Below are 23,957 nucleotides of genomic sequence, written 5' to 3'. Positions count from 1 at the left end.
AGTGACCGCGTAGGTCCCAGCGCTTGGTCTATGGGCTGACCTCGGTGTTCCATTCCAGCCTAATTTTTCCAAGATATCTTATCCAGGTGGGATGATCCTATTTAGATCCTGATATGCATTTGATTATTGTTGAAAAATAATTTTTTTATTGAACTTAAGCTATGGATTTTTTATTTTCATGATTCGCTTATCCTTGTCGTATAATCCTGCTTAATATTTAATACCGTGACAAATCCTTTTTGATTATTGTTTAAATATAGTTTTTTTAATTAAGGCTTCCTGTTATTATATAATACCGTTCCACTTCCTTTTTGATTATTGTTGAAATATATTTTTTTAATTAAGGCTTTGTATTTTTTTCATTTTCGTATTTTAATCTTTTAACAACAACGTAGAATGTTTCACTTATCCTTGTCGTATAATCCTGTTATTATTTAATAACGTGACAATTTCGTTTTTATTATTGTTGAAAAATAATTTTTTTATTGAATTTAAGCTATGGATTTTTTATTTTCATTTTCGTGTTTTAATCTTGCAACGTAGAATGTTTCGCTTATCCTTGTCGTATAATTCTGTTAATATATAATACCGTGACAAATCCTTTTTGATTATTGTTGAAAAATAATTTTTTTTAAATTTAGTATTTGGATTTTTTTTCATTTTCGTATTTTAATCTTTTTACAGCAACGTAGAATGTTTCACTTATCCTTTTCGTATTATAATCCAGTTAACATTTGAATACCGTGACACTTCCTTCTCCGAAGAAGTGTGAGGAAGTTAATTGACGACACCTTACGGTTTCAGAAGAAGAAGAAGAAGAAGAAGAAGAAGAAGAAGAAGAAGAAGAAGAAAGAAGCCTTAGGGTTGACGGAGAACATTTTATTTCATATTTTTCAGTGCTGTAACTCCCATGTTCGTTTTGGAAGCTTGGCAAAGCCGATGTCAGCATTGTGTTCGAGCACTTTGAGAGAGAGAGAGAGAGAGAGAGAGAGAGAGAGAGAGAGAGAGAGAGAGAGAGGGTAGTTGTTTGCCCAAGTTTCTCGAAGGGATTAAATGTTAGGAATTTTACTTTCTCAAGAAGGAGAGCGAGAGGGATTTGTCATGAATTTAACGTTTATCTTCTTCTGAGATTCTGAGAGAGGAGAGACAGAGAGAGGAGAGAGCGATGACGGAGCGAATGAGGAGAGAGGAGAGAGAGAGAGAGAGAGTGTCATACATATTTGCTTGCCGTTAGTGCGTGCTATTCCTTTCAGGAGAATCTTGTAAAGCCTTTGACCACAAACTTGAAAGGTAATAGACAAGACAGAAGTATCAGCAAGTTTCTCTCTCTCTCTCTCTCTCTCTCTCTCTCTCTCTCTCTCTCTCTCTCTCTCTCTCTGTGTTTTGACACTGTTGTTGACATATACAGGACATTATGCAACCGCTTATCTTGCTAGCGTTCGTCGACTCTCTCTCTCTCTCTCTCTCTCTCTCTCTCTCTCTCTCTCTCTCTCTCTGTATATGTGTATAGTATATATGTGTGTGGTGCGTGTGTATGTATGTGTATGTTGAGACCTTCATATGCAAATAAAGCTGTTAGTCCGCACACCGTTTTGTCGTTAATATATTTGTACCGTATGCGGTGCAGATGTACCGTTGACGCTTGCGTTTCGAGTCTTTGGCTACCGAGGCCTCTGAATACGGTACTTTCTGTCTCGGTGGCTGAGGAATTAACCGTGTGTTTAAATTAACCCACAGGCATCTCTCTCTCTCTCTCTCTCTCTCTCTCTCTCTCTCTCTCTCTCTCTCTCTTAGAAACACGACGAATGCGAGGACAACTAAGAGAAACATTTAAAATACAGAAAGGCAAAACGAAAGTAGACAGTAACCTATTTACGTTAATCGAAAACCAGACGAGAAATAATGGATGGGAACTGGAACTGAAGAGATACAACACATCCCATTGTTGGGAACTTCTCCACATACAAGATATGTGACTCATGGAATAAACTGCCACCAGAAAGAAGTTGTAAACAGCAACAGTGTGGAAGAGTTTAAAAGAAAGCTAGACAAAATCATTACGAGGACACTGAATAAACAGTAAAACCTGCTCGTGGAGATGAGAGAGCACACGATGTCTCCTCTTAGGATGGACTATAATAAGCCTTTGGTACATCCTAAGTCTCTCTCTCTCTCTCTCTCTCTCTCTCTCTCTCTCTCTCTCTCTCTCTCTCTCTCTCTCTCTCTCTGTGTAATTCACTCTTACGAAGGTCAGTCTCACGTAATTCAAATTTGAAGGCAGCATAAATTCATTAACAAAACAAGCGCGAACACACACACACACACACAGAGGTAAGTAAAGCTAAGCTGATTAGTCAGGCTGAAGAAACATATTATATAATCCTTCCCTTTTATGTAAGATTTCACGTTTGCAAAGAACAAATAAAACCTCCAAATAAGGCAGTGGTCAACAAAGAACACCCCCCTCTCCCCCTCCCCCAACCCCTCAACCTCGACGAGGTCAACTAGCAGTAGTATAACAGAGAACAAGGACAAGAGGAAATGTCTTTGTTTTTGAGAGAGAGAGAGAGAGAGAGAGAGAGAGAGAGAGAGAGAGAGAGACCTTTCTGATACAGCTGTTAATCTTCTTGGTTCCAACCTTTGCTCCTTTCCCCGCGGCGCACTGTAGGCATTACTTATAAGGACCTTTGGAAGGTCCCTAGCTGCAACCTCTTTCGTTCCTTTTACTGTACCTCCTTTCATATTCTCTTTCTTTCGTCGTACTCCCCACCTTCTCCTAATAGTTAATTGTAACCTCGTAGGTCCCAGTGATTGGCCTTCAGGCTAAATTGTCTATTCTGTCCTATTCAGTCCTTCCTCAGACCCACCACAAGCGAATAACCTCCAGGTACACACCAAACCATTTGTTTACATGAACAGGGAGGTCCTCGTTGTACGGGTGGGTTGCGTGCTAGCCTACCGATTCGGTAGTCGCGAGTTCGATTCCCCGCTCAGTGGAATTTGTTTCTGGCGATTCGAAATTCATTTCTCGATATAAATGTGGCTCGGATAATAAGCTGTAGTAGGTCCCGTTGCTAGGTAACCAATTGGTTCCTAGAAATTAATTTCTCGATATAATGTGGTTCGGATCCCACAGTAAGCTGTAGGTCCCGTTGCTATAGGTAACCAATTGGTTCCTAGCCACGTCAAAATATCTATAATCCTTCGAGCCAGCTCTAGGAGAGCTGTTCATCAGTGATCTGGTTAAACTGAGATATACTTAACTTTTTTTATTTATTTATTTATTTTTTTTTTATATAAGAACAAAGGTGCTTTAGTTTTTTATAAAGAAAGCAGGTCCCCATTTTATTGAATAACTTATTGACCACCTGAAGGTCTTATCAGCTAAAATGTACTATAGTGACACAGTCTTATATACGTTTAAACGCGAAGGGTATATGATGATGACACTGTATTTGTAGTATTGTGTATTTTTTTGTATTTTAAAACATTTAACAACACAACAACGCTCGTCGACCGGAGGTATAGTTACGACGTTGACGCCAATAACTGAAATTAACTGAAGTTGTTCTTAACCTTTTAACTTTTAACTTCTTTGCCTTTTAAGAAAGGTAGAGAAGTTAAAGCAGTTGCAAGAAATTGTCCAAAAGAGAGTTCTGCAGTTGCAAGAAGATTTCGCGACGCAATTTTTTGCTGAGCAGTGAGAGAGAGAGTGACATTCGAGGGAACTATAATGAAACCGTGACCGCTGATAATCGTATCTTTTTTTTTTAGAATTTATTTCTGGATCTCTCTAGATTCCTACAGAGAGTCAAAGACACGCCCACGTACAGAAACCCAAAGTTATTAAAACGCCATTTAAGCTCCACGCTACAGTACTGAGAAAGTAAACATTGGGTACTTTCTTTATTCGGGGGGCGTGAAAGTAGTCAGAGAGAGAGAGAGAGAGAGAGAGAGAGAGAGAGAGAGAGAGAGAGAGAGACGGACGTTCCATTCATTCCATTGGGACTGAAGTCACGTGTGACATTTATTTTCGTTAATCGCTCAACTGTGCATCAGTTGATGAGATGGTCCACTGAACACTTTCTACCTCCGACGCTGCACTGCACATGCCACGGTTAACGAACTTGAAAGGGAACTCAAGTGTGGGTCCACAGTACAGTAAAACATGTCATATACATGTTGGTAAAAACAGTAAAAGAAAAAAAAAGTGTCATATGTTGGTGAAAACATTTTAAAAAGTCATATGTTGGTAAAAACAATAAAACATGTTATATACATGTTGGTAAAACCAGTCAAAAGTTTCATATACATGTTGGTAAAAACAGTAAAAGAAATAAAAAAAAGTGTCATATGTTGGTGAAAACAGTAAAAAAACAGTATCATATGTTGGTAAAAACAGTTAAAAAAAGTATTTCTTATGTTGGTGAAAAGACTAAGAAAAATGTCATGTACATGTTGGTAAAAAAAAATTTTTATATGTTGGTGAAAACGGTAAAAAATTTCCGATACATTTTTGTGAAAACAATAAAAAAAATGTCATAACAAATTTGGTTAAAATAAATCACTAAAAAATGTTCCATAATACACCTGTTGGTAAAAGCAGTAAAAATGTCATATACATGTTGGTGAAAACAGTAATAATGTCATATTCATGTTGGTAAAAGCAGTACAAATGTCATATACATGTTGGTGAAAACAGTAAAAATGTCATATACATGTTGGTAAAAACAGTAAAAGAAAAAAATGTCATATGTTGGTGAAAACAGTAAAAATGTCATATACATGTTGGTAAAAACATTAAAAATGTCATATACATGTTGGTAAAAGCAGTAAAAATGTCATTTACATGTTGGTGAAAACTGTAAAAATGTCATATACATGTTGGTAAAAGCAGTAAAAATGTCATATACATGTTGGTAAAAACAGTAAAAAATGTCATATACATGTTGGTAAAAACAGTAAAAAATGTCATATACATGTTGGTGAAAACTAAAAAAATGTCATATAAATGTTGTTGAAAGCAGAAAAAAGGTCATAACTATGTTGGTAACTTGTCACTTACATACCACAGACATGTTGGGATCAAGTCAGTGACCATCATTGAAGAATACTCGCAAATCTTTGACAAATTCTGGATTATCTCGATGGAAGCTTGAATTTCAAGTCATTGGTCCCTTTTGGGGGCCTTTTCCATATGAATAGGGTTCATCTTCTATATAATAATAATAATAATAATAATAATAATATAATAATAATAATAATCAATAATAATTAATAAATAATATGAATAATAACAATACTATATAATAATATATAATAATAATAATAATAATAATAATATAATAATAATAATATTTAGAAGCTTGAATTACAAGTCAGTGGCCCCTTTCGCCCCTCGTGCTTGTTCCATATGAATAAACTTCATCTTCTGAATAATAATAATAATAATAATAATAATAATAATATGCTAAAGCACTGCTAGTAGCAAGCGTTTATAAGGCCTTAATCAGCTGGAGTAGCTGCCGGTAAGAAAAAGCAAAAATAACATCGCCTTATAAGACACAGATCAACTTCTTTATTGGCTTTCTCGAACAGTCCATTCAAGGTACGCGTCCCTGGGGGTGAAGAGACCAAGGCCGTCTGGAAGCCCTATATACACAAGTATATATATATCAAGCTTTCTTGCCTGCCTGCCTGCCTGCATGTGACTGCTGTAGACTGACAGAGAGAAAGTGATCGTGTCCTTCTTTTCCCCCATAGCACAAGGACAATGGACGTGTCTGTTACCTAGATGGGATTGAATCCACTATGAGATGAGGCTGGCTCTCTCTCTCTCTCTCTGAAAGGCTTGTCCCATGACAGATGGAACCTATATATATATATATATATATATATATATATATATATATATATATATATGTGTGTGTGTGTGTGTGTGTGTATGCGAGAGAGAGAGAGAGAGAGAGATCCGCTAAACGTAAACACTTCCGGTCACAACACAGCAGGCCAGAGAGAGAGAGAGAGAGAGAGAGAATCCTGCACCTCACCACACGACCTTTTATAATAGTCACTCAGTCAAGATAGGTCATTCATGTGATCCAGGTTGCAACTTTCACTTTATATAAGTGTACTTAACTACCTCTTAAGTAATGTTTCTTAGTTATGAGTTAGTGTATATATATAGGCCTAGTGTTCTGTTTTGTGCCGAGAGCGTCGTCATCTGATAGGCCTAGACCTATGTATGAATAAAAGTACTAAAAACTTATTTAATTGCATGTCCTGTCAAGACAAGAACTAAAAGATTTATAACTGGAAGCAGTTCCTGCTTGGTATAATGTTTCTTATCACCTTCACGTCAAGGGTGGTCGATCGGTTTCCTGGTCTTGTGATCTTCGCTATACGTTATTTTGATCTCGTTATTTAGACGTAAAGGGTCTATTTTTGTGTATAGATGATTGTACATCAATAAGGAAAACAAACGCTACGTCGCTCGTAAATGGCGGTTGGTATCCCTACGGGCTACAAAAAAAAATAAATAAAGAGGAGGGTGACGAAAGTCCTTGAGATGCCGTGACGTCATAGACACGTCATCGATGACGCAGCTCAGTGTATGGGGGGGGGTGGGGGCGGGGGGGGGGGGGGGGGGGGCGCCAAGTCCAGGACTTGAAAAGGACCAAAAATGATAAGACCAAAGGTGTGGGCTTTGATGATTTTCCATTCTCTGATGGATGAATCTATTTTCATTTTTTTTAATTGCGAATTTTTAAATATATTGACCGTCTATTATTTTAAATTGTCCTGTCAGTTGGCATCGCACGCAGTTGCCAGAGGTGAGATCATTTTTAACGGCCGCTGTTATTTTGTATTATTCGCTCACAGAATATAAATGTCATCTTCACCGAAGGTTACTTCATAAAAAAAACGTAAATATCTCAACTCGATATCCATACCGCAATAATATAGTAAAGCTTAATCAGTTAGAGAGAGAGAGAGAGAGAGAGAGAGAGAGAGAGAGAGAGAGAGAGAGAGAGAGAGAGAGAGCCTTTTTTTATCAGGCTTGATAAAGATATGATCACCAGTCATGAATGTGGAATGCTAGACCGACTTACGTAGAGTGAAAAAAGCTACCTGAGATCATTTACCTCTCTCTCTCTCTCTCTCTCTCTCTCTCTCTCTCTCTCTCTTCTCAAGTATCCTGAAGGATTTAACAGAATGACTTAGAAATTGTCAGTCTGGCTCCTGCTGTTCTTGTTTTCGTAAACGTAGTCACAGCCTTCGAAAGAATTAAGTACTACTACAGTCTTACGTAATTCTTAATTAATTTAGAAGTGCCATAAAATAGCATATGGGGCTATATACTGCACCAGCAGGTAATTGAGTAATGAAAGAAATGTGATAAGTCTAAATAATGTCGATTCAGATTCAACTCTCACTCACTTTTAACTTTTACTAGCTGTTCACCGTTGCTTCCGTGAGAGAGAGAGAGAGAGAGAGAGAGAGAGAGATTCTTTCTTTTTGACATATGTTCTCCCCGCATGTCTTGTCATTTAGAAATTGACGCTTTCTGTCAAGAATCTATAGTTAGGTCTAATGTCAGTTGCTGAAAAGAAACAGGCAGCTCAACCAATCTGTTTTTTGAGATCTTGACGAAAAGTTACGCTGGATTTAGAGAGCAAACTTAACCTTCTAATTACTGTTTGGTTTTTTTATACGAAGAAATTCGTAAATATATTAATTTCCTTGTAAATGTTCATAAAATGAAAATATTTCGGTGCAAAACGGAAGCTTTTAGCACGTGCAGATGAGATTAGTTTGGTGTTTCCAAGTCTCTTCTGCGTTCTCTTTTAAGATAATAATACTATCCTATCATCCTTCAAGAGGTAAGGATTATCATCCTATTAGAAGACAAGTTCAGTTATCTTGCAGTTCCAAACGTTATACTGATTTTGCTCCGCGTGTTTATTCTGGTTCGGTTATCCTGACGAATGTGGAGATTAGGCCTATAAGTAGTACTTTCGGTTTAGGGTAATTTATTGGTGATGCATCGGTCTTTTCCTGTGTTAGAGGGAAGGCCTGTCTGATTCAATGACGTATGTTGTGTGTGTGCCTATATTACACGAATACAGACATGTTTTACTTAGAAAAGCAACATACGTCATTGAATCAGACAGACCTTCCCTCTAAACGCAGGAAAAGACCGATGCACCACCAATAAATTACCCTAAACCGAAAGTACTGCCTATAGGAATGTAGGAGAATTTAGGACTTCTATATCCTAAGGAATGTAGGAGAAATCAGGACCTATTACGCAAGACAAAAAAATCCTAGTTGAAGACGACAAAAATTCCTCTCCATAATATTTCACATAACCGACAGTTCAAATCAAGACATTTATCTTTTATATGAAGTGGACATCACTTTCCTATTCTATATGATCATTATATCATAGATATTTTACTAAAGTTTTATCTTTTAACATTAACCCTCGGTTAGTCTAACGTAGCTCTTAACGAATCTTCATGAGCGTTAAGGCTGTCTCTGCTTGGACACACATTCCTTTTGCCAGTATTCAAAAGTCTTATTTGTATTCACGCCCTGGTACCTACCACGTCTACTCGCCCACAGATACAGAAACTGAATCAGAGAGAGAGAGAGAGAGAGAGATAGAGAGAGATGGTAGTCTTGTTTAGAAAAAAAGAGGATTAGTCCCATATCCTTTATGCTGGTAAACAGATAACTATTTATATTCTGGATTTTCCCGAATCTCTCTCTCTCTCTCTCTCTCTCTCTCTCTCTCTCTCTCTCTCTCTCTCTCTCTCTCTCTCTCTCTCTGGTACCCAAAAGTCTTAGAACTGATCGTAGCAGACGACCTTGGATATATCTAGACCTATAAAACATGAGAGAGAGAGAGAGAGAGAGAGAGAGAGAAGAGAGAGAGAGAGAGAGAGATTCGGGAAAATCCAGAATATAAATAGTTTAGTTCACAAGCATCATCTGTTTACCAGCATAAAGGATATGGGACTAATCCTCTTTTTTTTTTAAACAGACTACCATCTCTCTCTCTCTCTCTCTCTCTCTCTCTCTCTCTCTCTCTCTCTCTCTCTCTCTGAAGATTCGTTAAGAGCTACATTAGACTAACCGGGGGTTAATGTTAAAAGACATAACTTTAATAAAATATAGAATATGAAAGTGATGTCCACTTTATATAAAAGATAAAGGTCTTGATTTGAACTGTCGGTTATGTGAAATATTATGGAGAGGAATTTTAGTGTGGTCGCCTTCAACTGGGACTTTTTTAGTCTTGTTCGTAATAGATTCTGATTTCTCCTACATTCCTTAGGAAATATGGAATTAGAGGTCCTAATTTCTCATACATTGCTAAGGATATAGAAATCCTAATTTCTCCTACATTCCTTAGGATAAAGAAATCCTAATTTCTCCTACATTCCTTAGGATATAGCGGTCTTAATTTCTCCTACATTGTTTAGGATATATATAACTCTCATCCTACGAGAGATAGGATTATTATGTTTATATTTTGACATTTCATGTTGTGGCGTTGGTGTGTGTGTATATTTTTAAGTTGTCAGATAATGATTGCATTCAGAAACTGTAATAAAATCAGATAATCTACATTGTTTAGGATATATATAACTCTCATCCTACGAGAGATAGGATTATTATGTTTATATTTTGACATTTCATGTTGTGGCGTTGGTGTGTTTGTATATTTTTAAGTTGTCAGATAATGATTGCATTCAGAAACTGTAATAAAATCAGATAATTGCTCTCAAAAACAGTAATGAAAAAAATTGTATCATATCGTTGATATAATTTAATGGTTTTATTGAATGTAGGCTACGGCAGTATTTCGATGAATTTACCTGTTTATGTCTTTTGTCGTTGAAGTTAACCGTAGTACTATTGTCTTCAAGCTCTCTCTCTCTCTCTCTCTCTCTCCTCTCTCTCTCTCTCTCTCTCCACAGCAGTACGTTGATCAGTTCACCGCGGGAAACAAGACATTTCGTTTTTGTCGTTGACGTAAACGGGTATAATGTCTTGGAGTCGTAGACGTCTTTCAGAAAAGTTGTTCAGCCTGTGTAGCTCTCTCTCTCTCTCTCTCTCTCCTCTCTCTCTCTCTCTCTCTCTCTCTCTCTCTTTTCCGGTCTTGATAACGGATTTTCTTCACGATAACGAGCGTCGAAAAGCCAGCCAGTCCACATTCAGCCGTGGTGCCAGGAGCGTGGTTTCGTATTCAATGCTATCCTAAAATTTTGCGGTTAACGGCGGTATATATATATAAATATATATGTTGTACGAATTCGAAAATGGCTACCGAGCGTCTTTATTGGGCGCGATAAGAGGGCGTTACACCTTGTAGGATGTTTTGAGTGTATTGATCAACTGCATTTGGTGGTGTATTTACGCGAGGTTGTTTGTTAAGGATAAAAATACAGGTGGTACTAAATGGCGCCGTGAAATTAGAACAATCCAAATCGTTGCACTAGACCGATGTGAAATCACTTTTTTTTTTTTTCTTTTTTCGCCGTCTTAAATATACTTATTTTAAGGCTGTCATGGGAATGCCCAATCAGGTGACGGTCGAGCATGAGCAAGTGGAACGTGAATTTTTAAAAACTCGAATATTGTATTTGTGAATGACGTGTGATTGTTTTTTGGCAACTGTTTGGGCCCAACCTTGCACACGGGATTTCCTCTGGACCGCAATGATAACGTCAGCACACACTCACTCTCTCTCTCTCGCTTTTTCTCTCTTTACGACGTTTGTGCATTCGTGTTTTTGTTAGTTCTTGAAAAAACTGACGTTGAAGTGCTATTGAACTGAAGGTTGGCTCGTATGGTACTAGCCATATTTGGCCAGTAATCGACAGAAGGATTCTTTCGTTGATCGTCACTTCGAACACAAGCAGCTTTTCACCATGAGAGAAGCAAATGTAAGGAGATTGGGTCTCTCTCTCTCTCTCTCTCTCTCTCTCTCTCTCTCTCTCTCTCTCTCTCTCTCTCGTGTGGGTTTGGTCCAATAGCAAATGTTCTCTTGGGTATTCCTTATAGTAATCGATTTTGAATTCCTTAATATTATGGCACCTTTTTTTATTTTAAAATTTCTCTCTCTCTCTCTCTCTCTCTCTCTCTCTCTCTCTCTCTCTCTCTCTCTCTCTCAAGTAGTATCTCATGTATATAATATTCTAAGCTCCTTTTGGTTTGAAATGGCGTAACCTTATACGAGAGAATACATCAGAATACACTAAGAACAAGCTTAGTGGAGAGAAAACAAGTCGATGTTTGAGAATCGGTAATAAATCAGGGAAAGGAATTATAGTTCCTGGGAAGTAAATGAAGAGAGAAAGGATAATGAACGAATGGAATTTATCATAGACTTAAGCAATACAAGTGAAATTATTCAACGTTCTGTGCCAATCAAGTGGGTACATTTCGATGTTTCGGAAATCGAGGGCAGAAGATATATGAATGCAGAGATGAGTGATACCGGAGTGTAGGGGTTTAGTGCATTGATTCAACTCTTGCCCATATACTGACTCTGTAAGGCATTGGTTTGAATCCCAGTTGGGGTAGGGCGCACACGTATAATATTTGTACTTGAGAGAGAGAGAGAGAGAGAGAGAGAGGTGTTTTATATGATTAAGAGATGGTACTACTGAGAGGGCATCAAGACCTAGCAAAGGATTAGATGAATAGAGCCTCGCGAAGCATTTAGAAGAAATGTTCAGTGATATACATATAAAGCTGAAGAATGCATGATTTCTTACATAGAGGTGATTGGTGCGCTGTTCGTAAAGTGCTTTGTGGTGCTACTGATGAGCTTTTTTAGTCACTCGCCGGCAATGAGTTACTGAAAACGGGATCAGCCTTCTCCGGTTGTGATAAGGCCTGGCCAGAGAGAGCTAGTTAGACATACACGAATGTATGAAGAGAGAGAGAGAGAGAGAGAGAGAGAATCTGATGAAGGGTTAGTCTCTTGTTTGAGTATTGTCAGGTCAAGATAGCTCTCTCTCTCTCATGGACAATTTATTAAGTACAACTTATTTAATCAGTGCAATGTACGAGACAGGAAGGGCACGATATAAAATGTCAAAGGATTTAGCACAAGGAAAATAAAATTATCTTTTAGAAGTGATGACAATTTTTTTATACTGATGGTAATGGATTGCTAGTTTTTTCTCTCTCAGAATTTGGAGCTTTTATTTTTTCTATTCTACTTTATTTTGATTTTGCTTCTTTATTTTCAACTTTTACTATTTACAGAATATATGTTTTTTTCTTAAGTATTTTACTAGACTTTTTTTTATTGTTAAACAACATTTTAAAAAATATTAGATGTAATATTTTAAAGAAGTTTATGTAATGTTTTGAAAAATACTTTTTATTTTTATTTTACAAAAGGTATATTTTAGTATTCACAAAATGCATTTGGATTATTTTACAAACTTTTCTTTGATATTTAGCAAAATATGTCTTTAGATTGAAATATTCCAATATATATTATGATTGCCTTTGTTTTAATACTTGCCAGACCCAGTTCAATTTAATGTTGCCATTAAAAAGTAAAACTTTTCGTAATAATAATAATATGTAATTATAATAATACGTAATAATAATAATATGAAAGTTAAGAGAGTGAAACTGCTTTGGAAAATGACATCATCAGGAAGGAAGTTCAAAAAGAAAACTTCTTATGAAGACCTCACAAGAAGTTTTGGTTTTTGAGGGATGAGTTGAAGTCTTGTCAATCACAGAGATTATATTGGGACATTTCTTCAGTATATTTTCACATTTTCGTCTTTAATTTTGCATTTGTGTGTTGTTCTTGCATTTGAGTTTCTGCATCTCGGTTAGCCTTTAATTTTTTCAAAATTTTACTTTGCATTTTTATTTATTATCTTGAAAAGATAAATTTAATTTATTTTGATTGCATGTCGTTTGGTTGTTACTCACCTGCTCAGTAAACGTGACGGCGTTTCTTTGTTATTTAATTAGTTTCGTTTAGAAAACATTCTCTTTGTCCAAGGACTTTTGCTCAGCAATTAATGTATATTATGGATATTTGTACATAAATACCATTTCTTCTAATGCTGCACTTACGATTGATAGTTATTTATTACCATTGTTCTAATAGTTCTCTAATCTCTCTCTTTCTCCCTCCCTCCCCAGGTCTACCACTGGCAGAGTGAGGGGGGTACCAAGAAATCCACAGTAGATGACATGGTCCTGCTGACCAAGATCACAGAGTCAGCAATCACAGACAATCTCAAGAAGAGACTCTTGGAAGACAAGTAAGTTTCATCATTTCTGTGGTAGGGACACTTAGAAGACGAAATTTATCCTCTTTGAGGTAGTGACTATTCTGCGACAAGTAAGTTTGACTCTTCTGCGATAGACTTTTGGAGGACTAAGTAAGTTTTATCTTCTTGTGGTAAGACTTTTAATTGCTTGCTGTCCTATTCCCATTTCATTCCAGATTAATGTTCCTAGGAGTGTGCAAAGGAGGAGTAAGAGCAGCAACTGGAAATGATTATGATCGTGTGATTTAGTTTTAGACCTTTAAGGCGGAATGACAAAGGTAATTGTAAGAATTGATCTTGCATAGTTTACCAGGTAAGGTAGATTGGTATGACCCTTACCACACACCATCCTAGTGGAGAGCTTCATGGCCTGAGTTATCATGTTAGACACACCAGGGGTTGGGGTTCTGTGGCCTTTGAACATGTCCCGGAATTCGTGGCCTAAGACTCAAAATCCTTCGGTGCTTGATGACTGATTTGCCTCGTTTTCAAGTTCCTCCTTGAATGAGTTTGTGGACGGCGATCAGCAAGAGTTACTGCTTTGACCCATCAGAGCTCTGCGTTGCTATCTAAAAAGGAATCGTCACCTAAGGCCTAGGTGTCGTAGACTTTTTGTTAGCACGGGTCGAACCAAGAAAGAAGTGTCCAAGAATACCATTCCATTCTGGCTACGTGAGGTGATTAAACAGGAATACTCCTCACCTTCAAGTTCTGTCACAGATACTGGGCATGTGCGAGCGCATGACATCAGAGGATTGGGTTCCTCTCTGGCTTTTAAGAAGAACTTAGTCTGTTCATAAGATTTTGAATGATTGTTCCTGGCCTCAGCTAACCGCTTTCACTTCCTTTTATCTGAAGAATGTTGCCCACAGGTCCTTGGACACTTTTTCCTTGGGACTGATGGTGGCTACCCAACAAGTTGTGTAGCTCATTCAGTGCCTCCTAGTGGGACAGTAAGTATCTTACCTAAGATGATTGTGTGGCAGAGAGAATTGGGTGAGTTCTCCTACGGGCGGGTTGAGGAGTAGACATGTCATACGTGGTTTGTATTCCACACAGTAGACAAATCTGGTTCTCCGTAGCGTTTACTCTTCTCTCTCTAGCAAGGGGGGAAGGAGTGGTGAGAAACCCCTTGTGGCTTACATGGTTTGTTACATGAACAGATGGAGTTCTCTTGGTGCTCCATGGATGCAGTGAATCTGGACATGTATCATAGTGTTCAATCCCAGAAGGCTGAGTTCTTAGATATTCTCATATGTACAGGCAGTCCCCGGGTTACGACGGGTTCGGCTTACGACGTTCCGAGGTTAAGACGCTTTTCAATTATATTCATCAGAAATTATTTCCAGGGTTACGAAGCCAACAACACTGATCTGGCAGATGAAATATGACACCAAAAATGCAAATAATCAATATTTGAAGTTTTTTTTAATGAAAAATGCATTAAGAATGTAGTTTACATAGTTTTCAATGCACCCAAAGCATAAAAGTAAGGTTTTCTTAGGATTTTTGATGATCCGGCTTATGACGATTTTCGGCTTACGATGCGTCTCAAGAACGGAACCCCCGTAGTAACCCAGGGACTGCCTGTATTCTCTCACAGACTCTTGACCCCCTTCTTTAGAACTCGAACTTACAGGAAGGCTGGTCAGGTGGGCTGAACCCCCAGTCTGTTCAAGGTACTTGTGCCTCCCTCCAAGTATAAGGTCTTCACATTGATTGCTCACCTCTAGCCACACTTACATATCCTGGGATGGAAGAAAGATTAGTGTGTCGTGGGGTTCAGATGCGGTCGGCGACCAGCCTCCATCTCTTATATGCATGGGTTGCCAAATGCCACAGATTCCTTGCATTACAATCTTTGGTTGTTTTTAAACCGGTTTCCAGCTGACTCTAGAAGATTATCCTATTGTAAAGACCTCAGGTTTGTTAGCTATGAAAAATACAAATTGATTAAGAAAATTTGTCATGCAAGTATAAAAATGGAAAAGTATTTTAATTTGTACCTCCATCTCCTCCCAACAGAATCTACACATACATAGGCCCCGTACTAGTGGCTGTGAACCCTTTCAAGCAGCTACCGTACTTCACAGATCGTGAGATAGAGATGTATCAAGGGGCCGCCCAGTACGAAGTCCCTCCCCACATCTACGCTATGGCTGACACCATGTACAGAAACATGCTCATAGATAATGATAGTCAGTGCGTTATCATCAGGTAAGTGATGTCTTTCTTTTATTAGTATTATTATTATTGTTCATGTTGTTATTGTTAAGAAATTCACAATCTCATGAAGAAGAACAATCTGTGTCATAAAAATCCACAATTATATAGTCAACTGTATTACTATGAAAAATAAACAAGGACTTTCTATCCTCATCACTGCTAATGCTAGCACTGATGAAGAACAGAGTCTTTATTATTTTACATAGTAATATAGTTGACTATACATATAATTCTGGGTTTTTATGAACTTTATCGAAGAGGTCTACATAGATTCTGTGGAATGGGCCCTATGGAAAAAATGAGTTAATTAACCAGTGATAATTTATTTTTCAACAGCAAAGGGATTCACAGTAGGCTCTCTCTCTCTCTCTTTGGGGTTTATCTCATTCATTCATTTTCTTTTGTTTCCCTCATCTGAATGTCTTTTCTTACATTGCAGCGGTGAATCTGGTGCCGGCAAGACTGTCTCAGCAAAGTTCATCATGAACTACATCACCAAAGTGTCCGGAGGAGGGAAGAGAGTCCAGGAGGTCAAGAATGTCATCCTCGAGTCCAATCCCCTCCTCGAAGCCTTCGGGAATGCCAAGACCATCAGGAATAACAATTCCTCGAGATTTGTAAGCACGAGATCGACCTACCGCATTCGTTAGTTTAGTGTGCTTTAGAACTTATTTTTCCTCCTCACAAGTTGAATTGTTTCAAATAAGGTTTTGTTGCGTATATATGTGTTTTTAATACCTGGTTTTCATGTGTTTCACAGAGCAAGACCAGTGTATATAAGTTTGGTATTTTACAAAAAGAATACTTTTAATACGTGCTTTGAATATCACATAATATCTCTCTTTTACAAGTTTGTGTATATTTCCCAAGAGAGGTTTTTCTTAAATTTTTTATTATCAGCTACAGTTTAAGTTTCTGAGCTTTATAGAAAACTACAAAAAAACTCCTCTGCCTAAACACAAACAGTTATGTAAATTTTACATGTGTGTGTTGTATTTTTACTTTTTACTTGTATATGTTTTTCAAGTGTTTTGTGAATACAAGACTGTTTTTCATAAGTTTTGGATGTTATTCCATAAAATAATTGTTTTACTACTTGCTCTAGATAAGTTTGGGTGTGTCACAAGTTTTTTTTTTTTTTTTAACTATGTTTTTGAGCCCAATAGATAAATTCTTGGCAAAAACTGTTTGCTCATAGTAATCAAATACAAACCCTTGTTGTTTACTTAGGATTTAGCTTGCAGATACAAGCTAAATCCTATGTAAAACCTTCAGGTTTGTATGTTAGGAAAAATACAACTTACCTTAAAAACACAAACAGTGATACAACTTGAATGAAGTGCATTCTGACGATTTCTGTGTCATATTTCAACAGCAGCCTTCTTGTCTTGCAGGGAAAATACATAGAGATCCAATTCTCCCGAGGGGGCGAGCCCATCGGAGGGAAAATCTCTAACTTCCTCCTGGAGAAGTCTCGCGTCCATTCCCTCAACGATGGAGAGAGGAACTTCCACATATTCTACCAACTGATTTCTGGGGCTTCTGCAGAGATGAAAGAGTCCCTAGGGCTCACCACCCCAGACTACTACAGTTACCTGAGTCAGAGTGGCGTCTACAGAGTGGATGGCACCAACGATGCCCATGATTTCCAAGAGACGTTGAGAGGTTAGGAAGGAATGTTTCTTTTTCACTTCCTGTTGGCTTGAATGAGTTTGAGGAAAAAATGTAGCCTACAACCTCAAAAATTTGAGCAAAGATGCAATGCTTTACTACCATAAAAAATTCACCTAGGTAACTCTTTATTCATTAATTTATTTATTTATTAATTTATCTATTTATTTATTAATTTATCGTTTTCCTAATAATTCATCTATTATTGTAAGCAAGGATGCAGTGCATTACTATCCTTAAACAGTTCTCCTCGTACTTTTATCATTTATTTATATTTTTACCTATGGTGCTCTTACTAATTTATCTTTTTTATACATTCAACTTCCCTGCCAGATATATACTTAGCTTTAGACTCCGTCGTCTCCGACAGAATTTCAAATTTCGCGGCACACGCTACCGGTAGGTCAGGTGATCTACCGCCCTGCCCTGGGTGGCAGGACTAGGAACCATTCCCGTTTTCTAATCAGAATTCTTCTGTCGTCCGAGCCATCAACATTGTTGTTGGTTCCTCTCGATTGGTTTTTCTTTTTTCACCGGCAATTGATCTTCTTGACCGACTTTTGGTGACGTATCTGGATTGTTGGATTGGCATACGCTTTTGTGGACTGTTTTGTGGACTTGATTTTGGATTTTTCTTTAAAAATGTCTGACTCTGGAATGGTTGTGAGACGTTGTGTGAATGTAGGCTGTAAGGTGAGGTTGCCGAAAGCTTCGGTAGACCCTCACACTGTATGCAAGGGTTGCAGGGAGTATGAATGTTCTTTTACTAATACTTGCAAGGAATGTGAGAATTTGAGTGAGAACGAATGGAAGAATCTAACTAATTATTTAAAAAAGTTAGAGAGAGAAAGAGTGAGGAAGGCTTCTTACAGAAGTTTAAGTAGTTCGAGATCTGAACTAATTCCTAGCTTGGGATCTTCCCCAAGGGTAAGTATTGCTACTTCTCCTTCCATTGCAGCCCCTTCTTCTATTGCAGAACCTGTAGATTCAGCGAAAGAACTTGCGGATCTAAAAGCAGCCTTCAAGTTGATGGAAAACAAAATGGCTGCCATACAAGGTAAGGCTAGTGATTATTCAGTGGACAATGATATGAGTGTCCCCAGTGTAGTGGAGGGGGCATCTGGTCGGCTCAGCAACGCTCCTAGGTCTAGACCTCTTCCAAGCTCACATGCCCAGAGGAGAAGGAATGTCGAAAACCGAAAGGAGGTTGTGGAGAATCCCCACCGATCAGGTGTCCCTTCGGCGGTTTCTGTGACACCCCAGACTGCCAAGGATCGCTATTGTAAAAGCGTCCTGCGTGAGTGTTTTTCGTCGTCGGGATCTTCATCTCCGAGACGTGATTGGAGGGATTCAGATCGATCTCGACCTCTCAAGAGGAGTTGGAAGGCTCCGACGATTGATTCAAGCCCAGAAAACTTCCCTGGGGAGTCTCCTTCGGGAGTTAAGAAGGCAAGAAGAGCCATTCTTTCAACCAGAGTGAGAAGGAGTCAGGAGGTGGAGGCTATGGACTCCTCCCCTCCTCCTTCCCCTCCTCCCGAAGAGGATAAAGAGGAGGTGACGAAGAGATTCATGATGGCGATGCAAGAGCAGATCTCGTCGTTTGTAGGAGTTCTGTCAAAGGAACCTCCTAGAAGGAAAGACTCTTCCCTTCCGATCAAAAGATCCTCCGGGCGTATGGAGGTATCTGCCGCCAGGATCGATGCTCCTATTCGAGGTGAGGTTTCCTGTACGAACCTGGATGAACCTTTCAGACGTCTGGCACCGGCCAGGAGTGAGGAGTCACCCAGGAGGCAGGAGCCAAGAGCCAGGAGTGAGGAGTCAACCAGGAGGCAGGAGCCAAGAGCCAGGAGTGTGGAGGCATCCAGGCAGGAGGCAGGAGCCAGGAGGCAAGAGCCAGGAGGCAAGAGGTAGGAGTCAGGAGTCAAGAGGCAGGAGCCAGGAGCCAAGAGGCAGGAGTCAGGAGGCAGGAGCCAGGAGTCCGGAGTCAGGAGGCAGGAGTCCGGAGTCAGGAGGCAGGAGTCCGGAGGCAGGAGTCAGGAGCCAGGAGGCAGGAGGCAGGAGGCAAGAGTCAAGAGCCAGGAGGCAGGAGTCGGAGACTCGTTCCTGGAATTTATGACTCTTCTCCAAATAGGAGTTCCTCTCCTTCAGATCGTAGGAGGTCTTGGAAGTACTCTCCCTCCAAACGTGAACTTTCTCCTTCGTCTGACCGAGGTTTAGACGATTTGTCTGATGACGAACCTCCGGCAAATGAGGGACTCTCGAGTTATAAGGTCTTAGCCTCATTATTGCTGCAAGAGTTTGGAGACACTCTTAGTCCGGCGGCTCCTCCTCCTCCTCGTTCTCTCTTTTCGAGCTCGGCTACGGCAAAATCTTCGGCCTTTCTGAAAATGAAACCTGCAATTTCGATGAAGAAGGCACTCCATTCTTTAGATTCTTGGATGGACAAGAAGAAAGAGTTAGGAAAGACGGTATTCTGCATGCCTCCTTCCAAACTACATGGAAAGAGAGGTATTTGGTATGGAACAGGAGAGACTATGGGTCTTTCTCTGCCTGCCTCTGCAGATGCGGACTTTTCCAATTTAGTGGAGGCCTCTAGACGTCACTCCTTAGGATCGGTCAGAGCGACGTGGAACACTTCGGAGTTGAACCACTTTCTAAAGGGACTTTTTGTCACTTTAGAGGTGTTCAACTTTCTGGATTGGTCACTCGGAGTTCTGGCCAACAAATCTAAAGATCCGGAGTTTCTTAAAAACCCAGAGATTCTCCATAGCGTCCTGTCTTGCATGGACAAGGCAGTACAGGACGGTTCGGGAGAAGTGGCGTCCCTTTTTGGTGCTGGTCTCCTGAAAAAGAGATCAGTATATGGATCCTTATTATCAAAAGGGGTTTCTCCGAGCCAGAGGACTGCCTTATTGTTCGCCCCCCGATCGGATCATCTGTTTCCTTCTCAGTTAGTGAAGGATATATCTCGCTCGCTAACTGAGAAGGCGACACAGGACCTACTAACACAAACGTCCAAGAAAGGACGCCCTGTAGTGTCGGCGATTAAGAAGGACTCTCGTCCTCCTCAGCAGCCCTTTCGTGGAGGTACAGCGGCTCGCCCCCCTGCCAGAAAGAAGAGCTCTGACAAGAGAGGAAGGTCTTCCCTTAGGCCTTTCAAGAAAACCAAATGACTTGTTGCTCCTTCAAGCACCAGTGGGCGCCAGACTCCTGAACTTTGCAGGAGTATGGGCAAAAAGGGGAGCCGACCCTTGGTCAGTGTCGGTCCTAAAGAAGGGATATGTAATCCCCTTCGAGAACAGCCCTCCCCTAACATCTACGCCTCGGGAACTGTCAGCGAGGTACAGAGACCCTGTAATGAGAAAGACTCTCCTTCAAATGGTGGAACAAATGTGGGAAAAGGAGGCCATCGAACTTGTGCAGGATCCACACTCCCCAGGATTTTACAATCGCCTTTTTCTAGTACCAAAGGCATCGGGGGGGTGGAGACCAGTTCTGGACGTAAGCGCTCTGAATCGCTTTGTTCAGAAAAAGAAGTTTCGCATGGAAACGTCCGCTTCAGTAATGTCGGCTCTTCGTCCAGGAGATTGGATGGTCTCTCTGGACTTGCAAGACGCATATTTCCACGTTCCAATTCACCATTTGTCAAAGAAATATCTTCGTTTTGTAATAGGAGACAAGATTTTTCAATTCAGGGCTCTGTGCTTCGGTCTGTCTACAGCTCCGCAAGTATTCACCAACCTGATGGCGAATGTGGCAAGATGGCTTCACCTAGAGGGAATAAACATCTCCCTCTACTTGGACGACTGGCTGATCAGGGCCAAGTCGGAGATTCAGTGCTTGGAGGACTTATCAGTAACAAGGAACATGATAGAATCGCTGGGATTACTCGTCAACCTCGAGAAGTCGCAGCTGATCCCCAGCCAGAGCTTGGTCTATCTGGGGATTCAGATGGATTCTCGGGGTTTTCGAGTATATCCTTCGCGAGAAAGAATCACTCGAGGTTTGTCGAAAATCTCGAGCTTCTTAGAGAGAAAGAACAGTTCAGCGAGGGATTATCTGAGCCTTTTAGGGACCCTGTCCTCACTAGAAAAGTTCTGGGAGGCTTCACCTTCGCCCTCTTCAGTTTTTCCTGAAAGGGGTGTGGAGTTGGAAGACGGGACAACTCTCGGACATCTTCCAACTTCCACAAGAAGTAAAAGATCATTTGAAGTGGTGGATCCTTCCTCTTCAAAAGAACGAAGGCGTATCGCTTGCCCTGCAGAACCCAGAACCAAGTGTTATATGCCGACGTTCGAGTCGGGATGGGGAGCGACGCTAGGAGCGAGGGAGGTGTCAGGCACCTGGACAAAGGAACAGGTGTCCTGGCACATCAATTGCAAGGAACTAGTGGCCATACACCTAGCCTTAAAGTTCTTCGAAGAGATAGTCAGAGGCGGGGTGATACAGATAAACTCGGACAACACCACGGCTCTGGCTTACATACGCAAGCAAGGAGGCACGCACTCTTTCTCCCTCTATCAGTTAACAAGACACCTGTTAACCTGGACGGAAGAAAGAGGCATAACTCTCCTCACAAGATTTGTTCAAGGGATCAAGAATGTGAGAGCGGACAGACTGACCAGGAGGAATCAGGTCCTTCCCACAGAATGGACTCTACACGAAGAAGTGTGTCGAAGTCTTTGGTCCCTGTGGGGGAGACCTCACATAGACCTGTTTGCGACGTTCCTCTCCAAAAGAATAGAGATATTTTGCTCTCTAGTGGAAGATCCGAGAGCCTTCGCAATAGACGCGTTTCTCCTGGATTGGTCGGGTGTGGACGCATACGCCTTTCCCCCGTTCAAGATCCTGGGGGAAGTGCTCAGGAAGTTCGTAGCTTCGAAGAACACGAAGTTGACACTAATAGCCCCATTTTGGCCAGCCCAGGAATGGTTCACGGAGGTACTGGAGTGGATAGTGGACTTCCCCAGATCTCTTCCAAACAGACCAGATCTACTCAGACAACCCCACTTCGAGAGGTTTCATCTCAACCTCCCAGGTCTCGCTCTGACTGCCTTTCGACTATCGAAAGACTTGTCAGAGCGAGGGGCTTTTCTCGCAAGGCTGCGGGCTCTATCGCTAGAGCCCGCAGAGCTTCGACGAGAAGAGTATACCAATCAAAGTGGGAAGTCTTTAGGAGGTGGTGTAAGAGTCAGAAGCTGTCCTCCTCCAGTACCTCTATAGTGAATATTGCCGATTTCCTCCTCTTTCTGAGAGAGGAATCACACCTATCTGTCTCAACAATAAAGGGATACAGAAGCATGCTGTCTTCAGTATTTAGGAATCGAGGGCTAGATATTGCTAGCAACAAAGATCTACACGATCTGATTAGATCCTTTGAGACTTCAAAGGCAGCTACTCCTAGAACACCTAGTTGGAATCTAGACGTGGTCCTGAAATTCCTTTCATCGGATAAATTCGAGCCTTTACATCTGGCTTCCTTCCGCGACGTCACTAGGAAATGCTTGTTCCTGGTGTCTCTCGCTACAGCCAAGAGGACGAGCGAATTGCACGCTCTGGATTCCACAGTGGGGTTCAAAGGAGATGCTGCCATCTGTTCTTTCCAGACAATGTTTCTGGCAAAGAACGAAAACCCGTCAAAACCTTGGCCCAGAAGTTTTGAGGTAAAAGGCCTATCTAACCTCGTAGGCAGAGAGATAGAGAGGTCTCTCTGTCCAGTGAGAGCTCTTAAATATTATTTAGAGAGGAAGAGACAGATGGGAGCTTGTCAACAAGGTCTTTGGTGTGCGGTGAAGAACCCCAAAAGACTCATGTCCAAGAACGCCTTGGCTTTCTTTGTGAGAAGCGTTATTACGGACGCTCACAAGAACTGCTCGGAGGAATCCTTCGGTCTTCTAAAGGTCAAGACCCATGAGGTGAGAGCAGTAGCAACGTCTGGCGTTCCAAAAGAATATATCTCTGAAAAATATCATTGAGACTACATATTGGAGGTGCAATTCAGTGTTTGCATCTCATTATCTGAAGGATGTGAGAGTGACCTATGAGAAGTGCTTCTCGCTAGGTCCATTTGTATCAGCAGATACAGTGCTGGGTCTTGGAGCAAAGACTGATCCTTAAAATATTTGATTTTATCGTACATAAACCCTCTTGTCAGATATGTGCTTGGTTTTCTATTAGCAAGCTCACGGATGTCGCACGGGCGCATAGTGTCATTGCTGGTAGGGGATCAAGGATATGTATGGCTAGTCGGGGAGTACAAAATTTTTTTTTTGTATATTTTGTATAAATGAAATTGTAATTATGTTTCGAGTTTTTGGTTGTTTGTAAGGAGTTCGGGGATAACTCCTTGCAATCTTAGAACTAACATGGATGTTAGGATCAGGTGATCGGGATCGGTGTTGTGCTCCTTGAACAAGGTGTATTGTCATGTTAGTGGAATAGCACCCAATGACAAAGGCCTTTAGGCTCTGCCAAGTAAGTGGATAAGACCCCATTGGCAGACCCACAAGAACTCTTAGCCATAGATCAATATCTCGCTGAGGCTCTTGAGGCTAAGCAGACTCCAAGGCAGTAGCCGCGAAGTCTTCAGCCTAATAAGGTAGGAACCAAGGTTTATTAATACCTACAACATATGTTGTTTACCTGTCTATTTCAGTAGTTAGCTGTCTCTTACCCACCACCAATGGGTGCTAATCAGCTAAGTATATATCTGGCAGGGAAGTTGAATGTATAAAA

The 23,957-nt window shown here is 40.4% G+C and overlaps 1 protein-coding gene across 6 annotated transcripts in view; it reads left to right on the top strand.

Annotated features, from left to right (window-relative positions):
- The window catches only part of LOC135227105 (unconventional myosin-Ie-like), a 117,668-nt gene that overhangs the window by 70,404 nt on the left and 23,307 nt on the right, over positions 1-23,957 (top strand). For 5 of the 6 annotated variants that reach the window (XM_064266972.1, XM_064266976.1, XM_064266974.1 and 2 more), the window contains exons 3-6: positions 13,195-13,316; positions 15,351-15,542; positions 15,991-16,168; positions 16,946-17,216. In XM_064266972.1, the coding sequence (XP_064123042.1) occupies positions 13,195-13,316; positions 15,351-15,542; positions 15,991-16,168; positions 16,946-17,216 (763 nt within the window). Of the gene's footprint in view, positions 1-10,223; positions 10,959-13,194; positions 13,317-15,350; positions 15,543-15,990; positions 16,169-16,945; positions 17,217-23,957 lie in introns of those variants that run through there. The other variant, XM_064266977.1, reaches the window with a different exon arrangement.

The sequence above is a fragment of the Macrobrachium nipponense genome, chromosome 15, assembly GCF_015104395.2.
Source record: "Macrobrachium nipponense isolate FS-2020 chromosome 15, ASM1510439v2, whole genome shotgun sequence".
Lineage (NCBI taxonomy): Eukaryota > Metazoa > Arthropoda > Malacostraca > Decapoda > Palaemonidae > Macrobrachium > Macrobrachium nipponense.
This window is presented reverse-complemented; position numbering and strand designations above follow the sequence as displayed.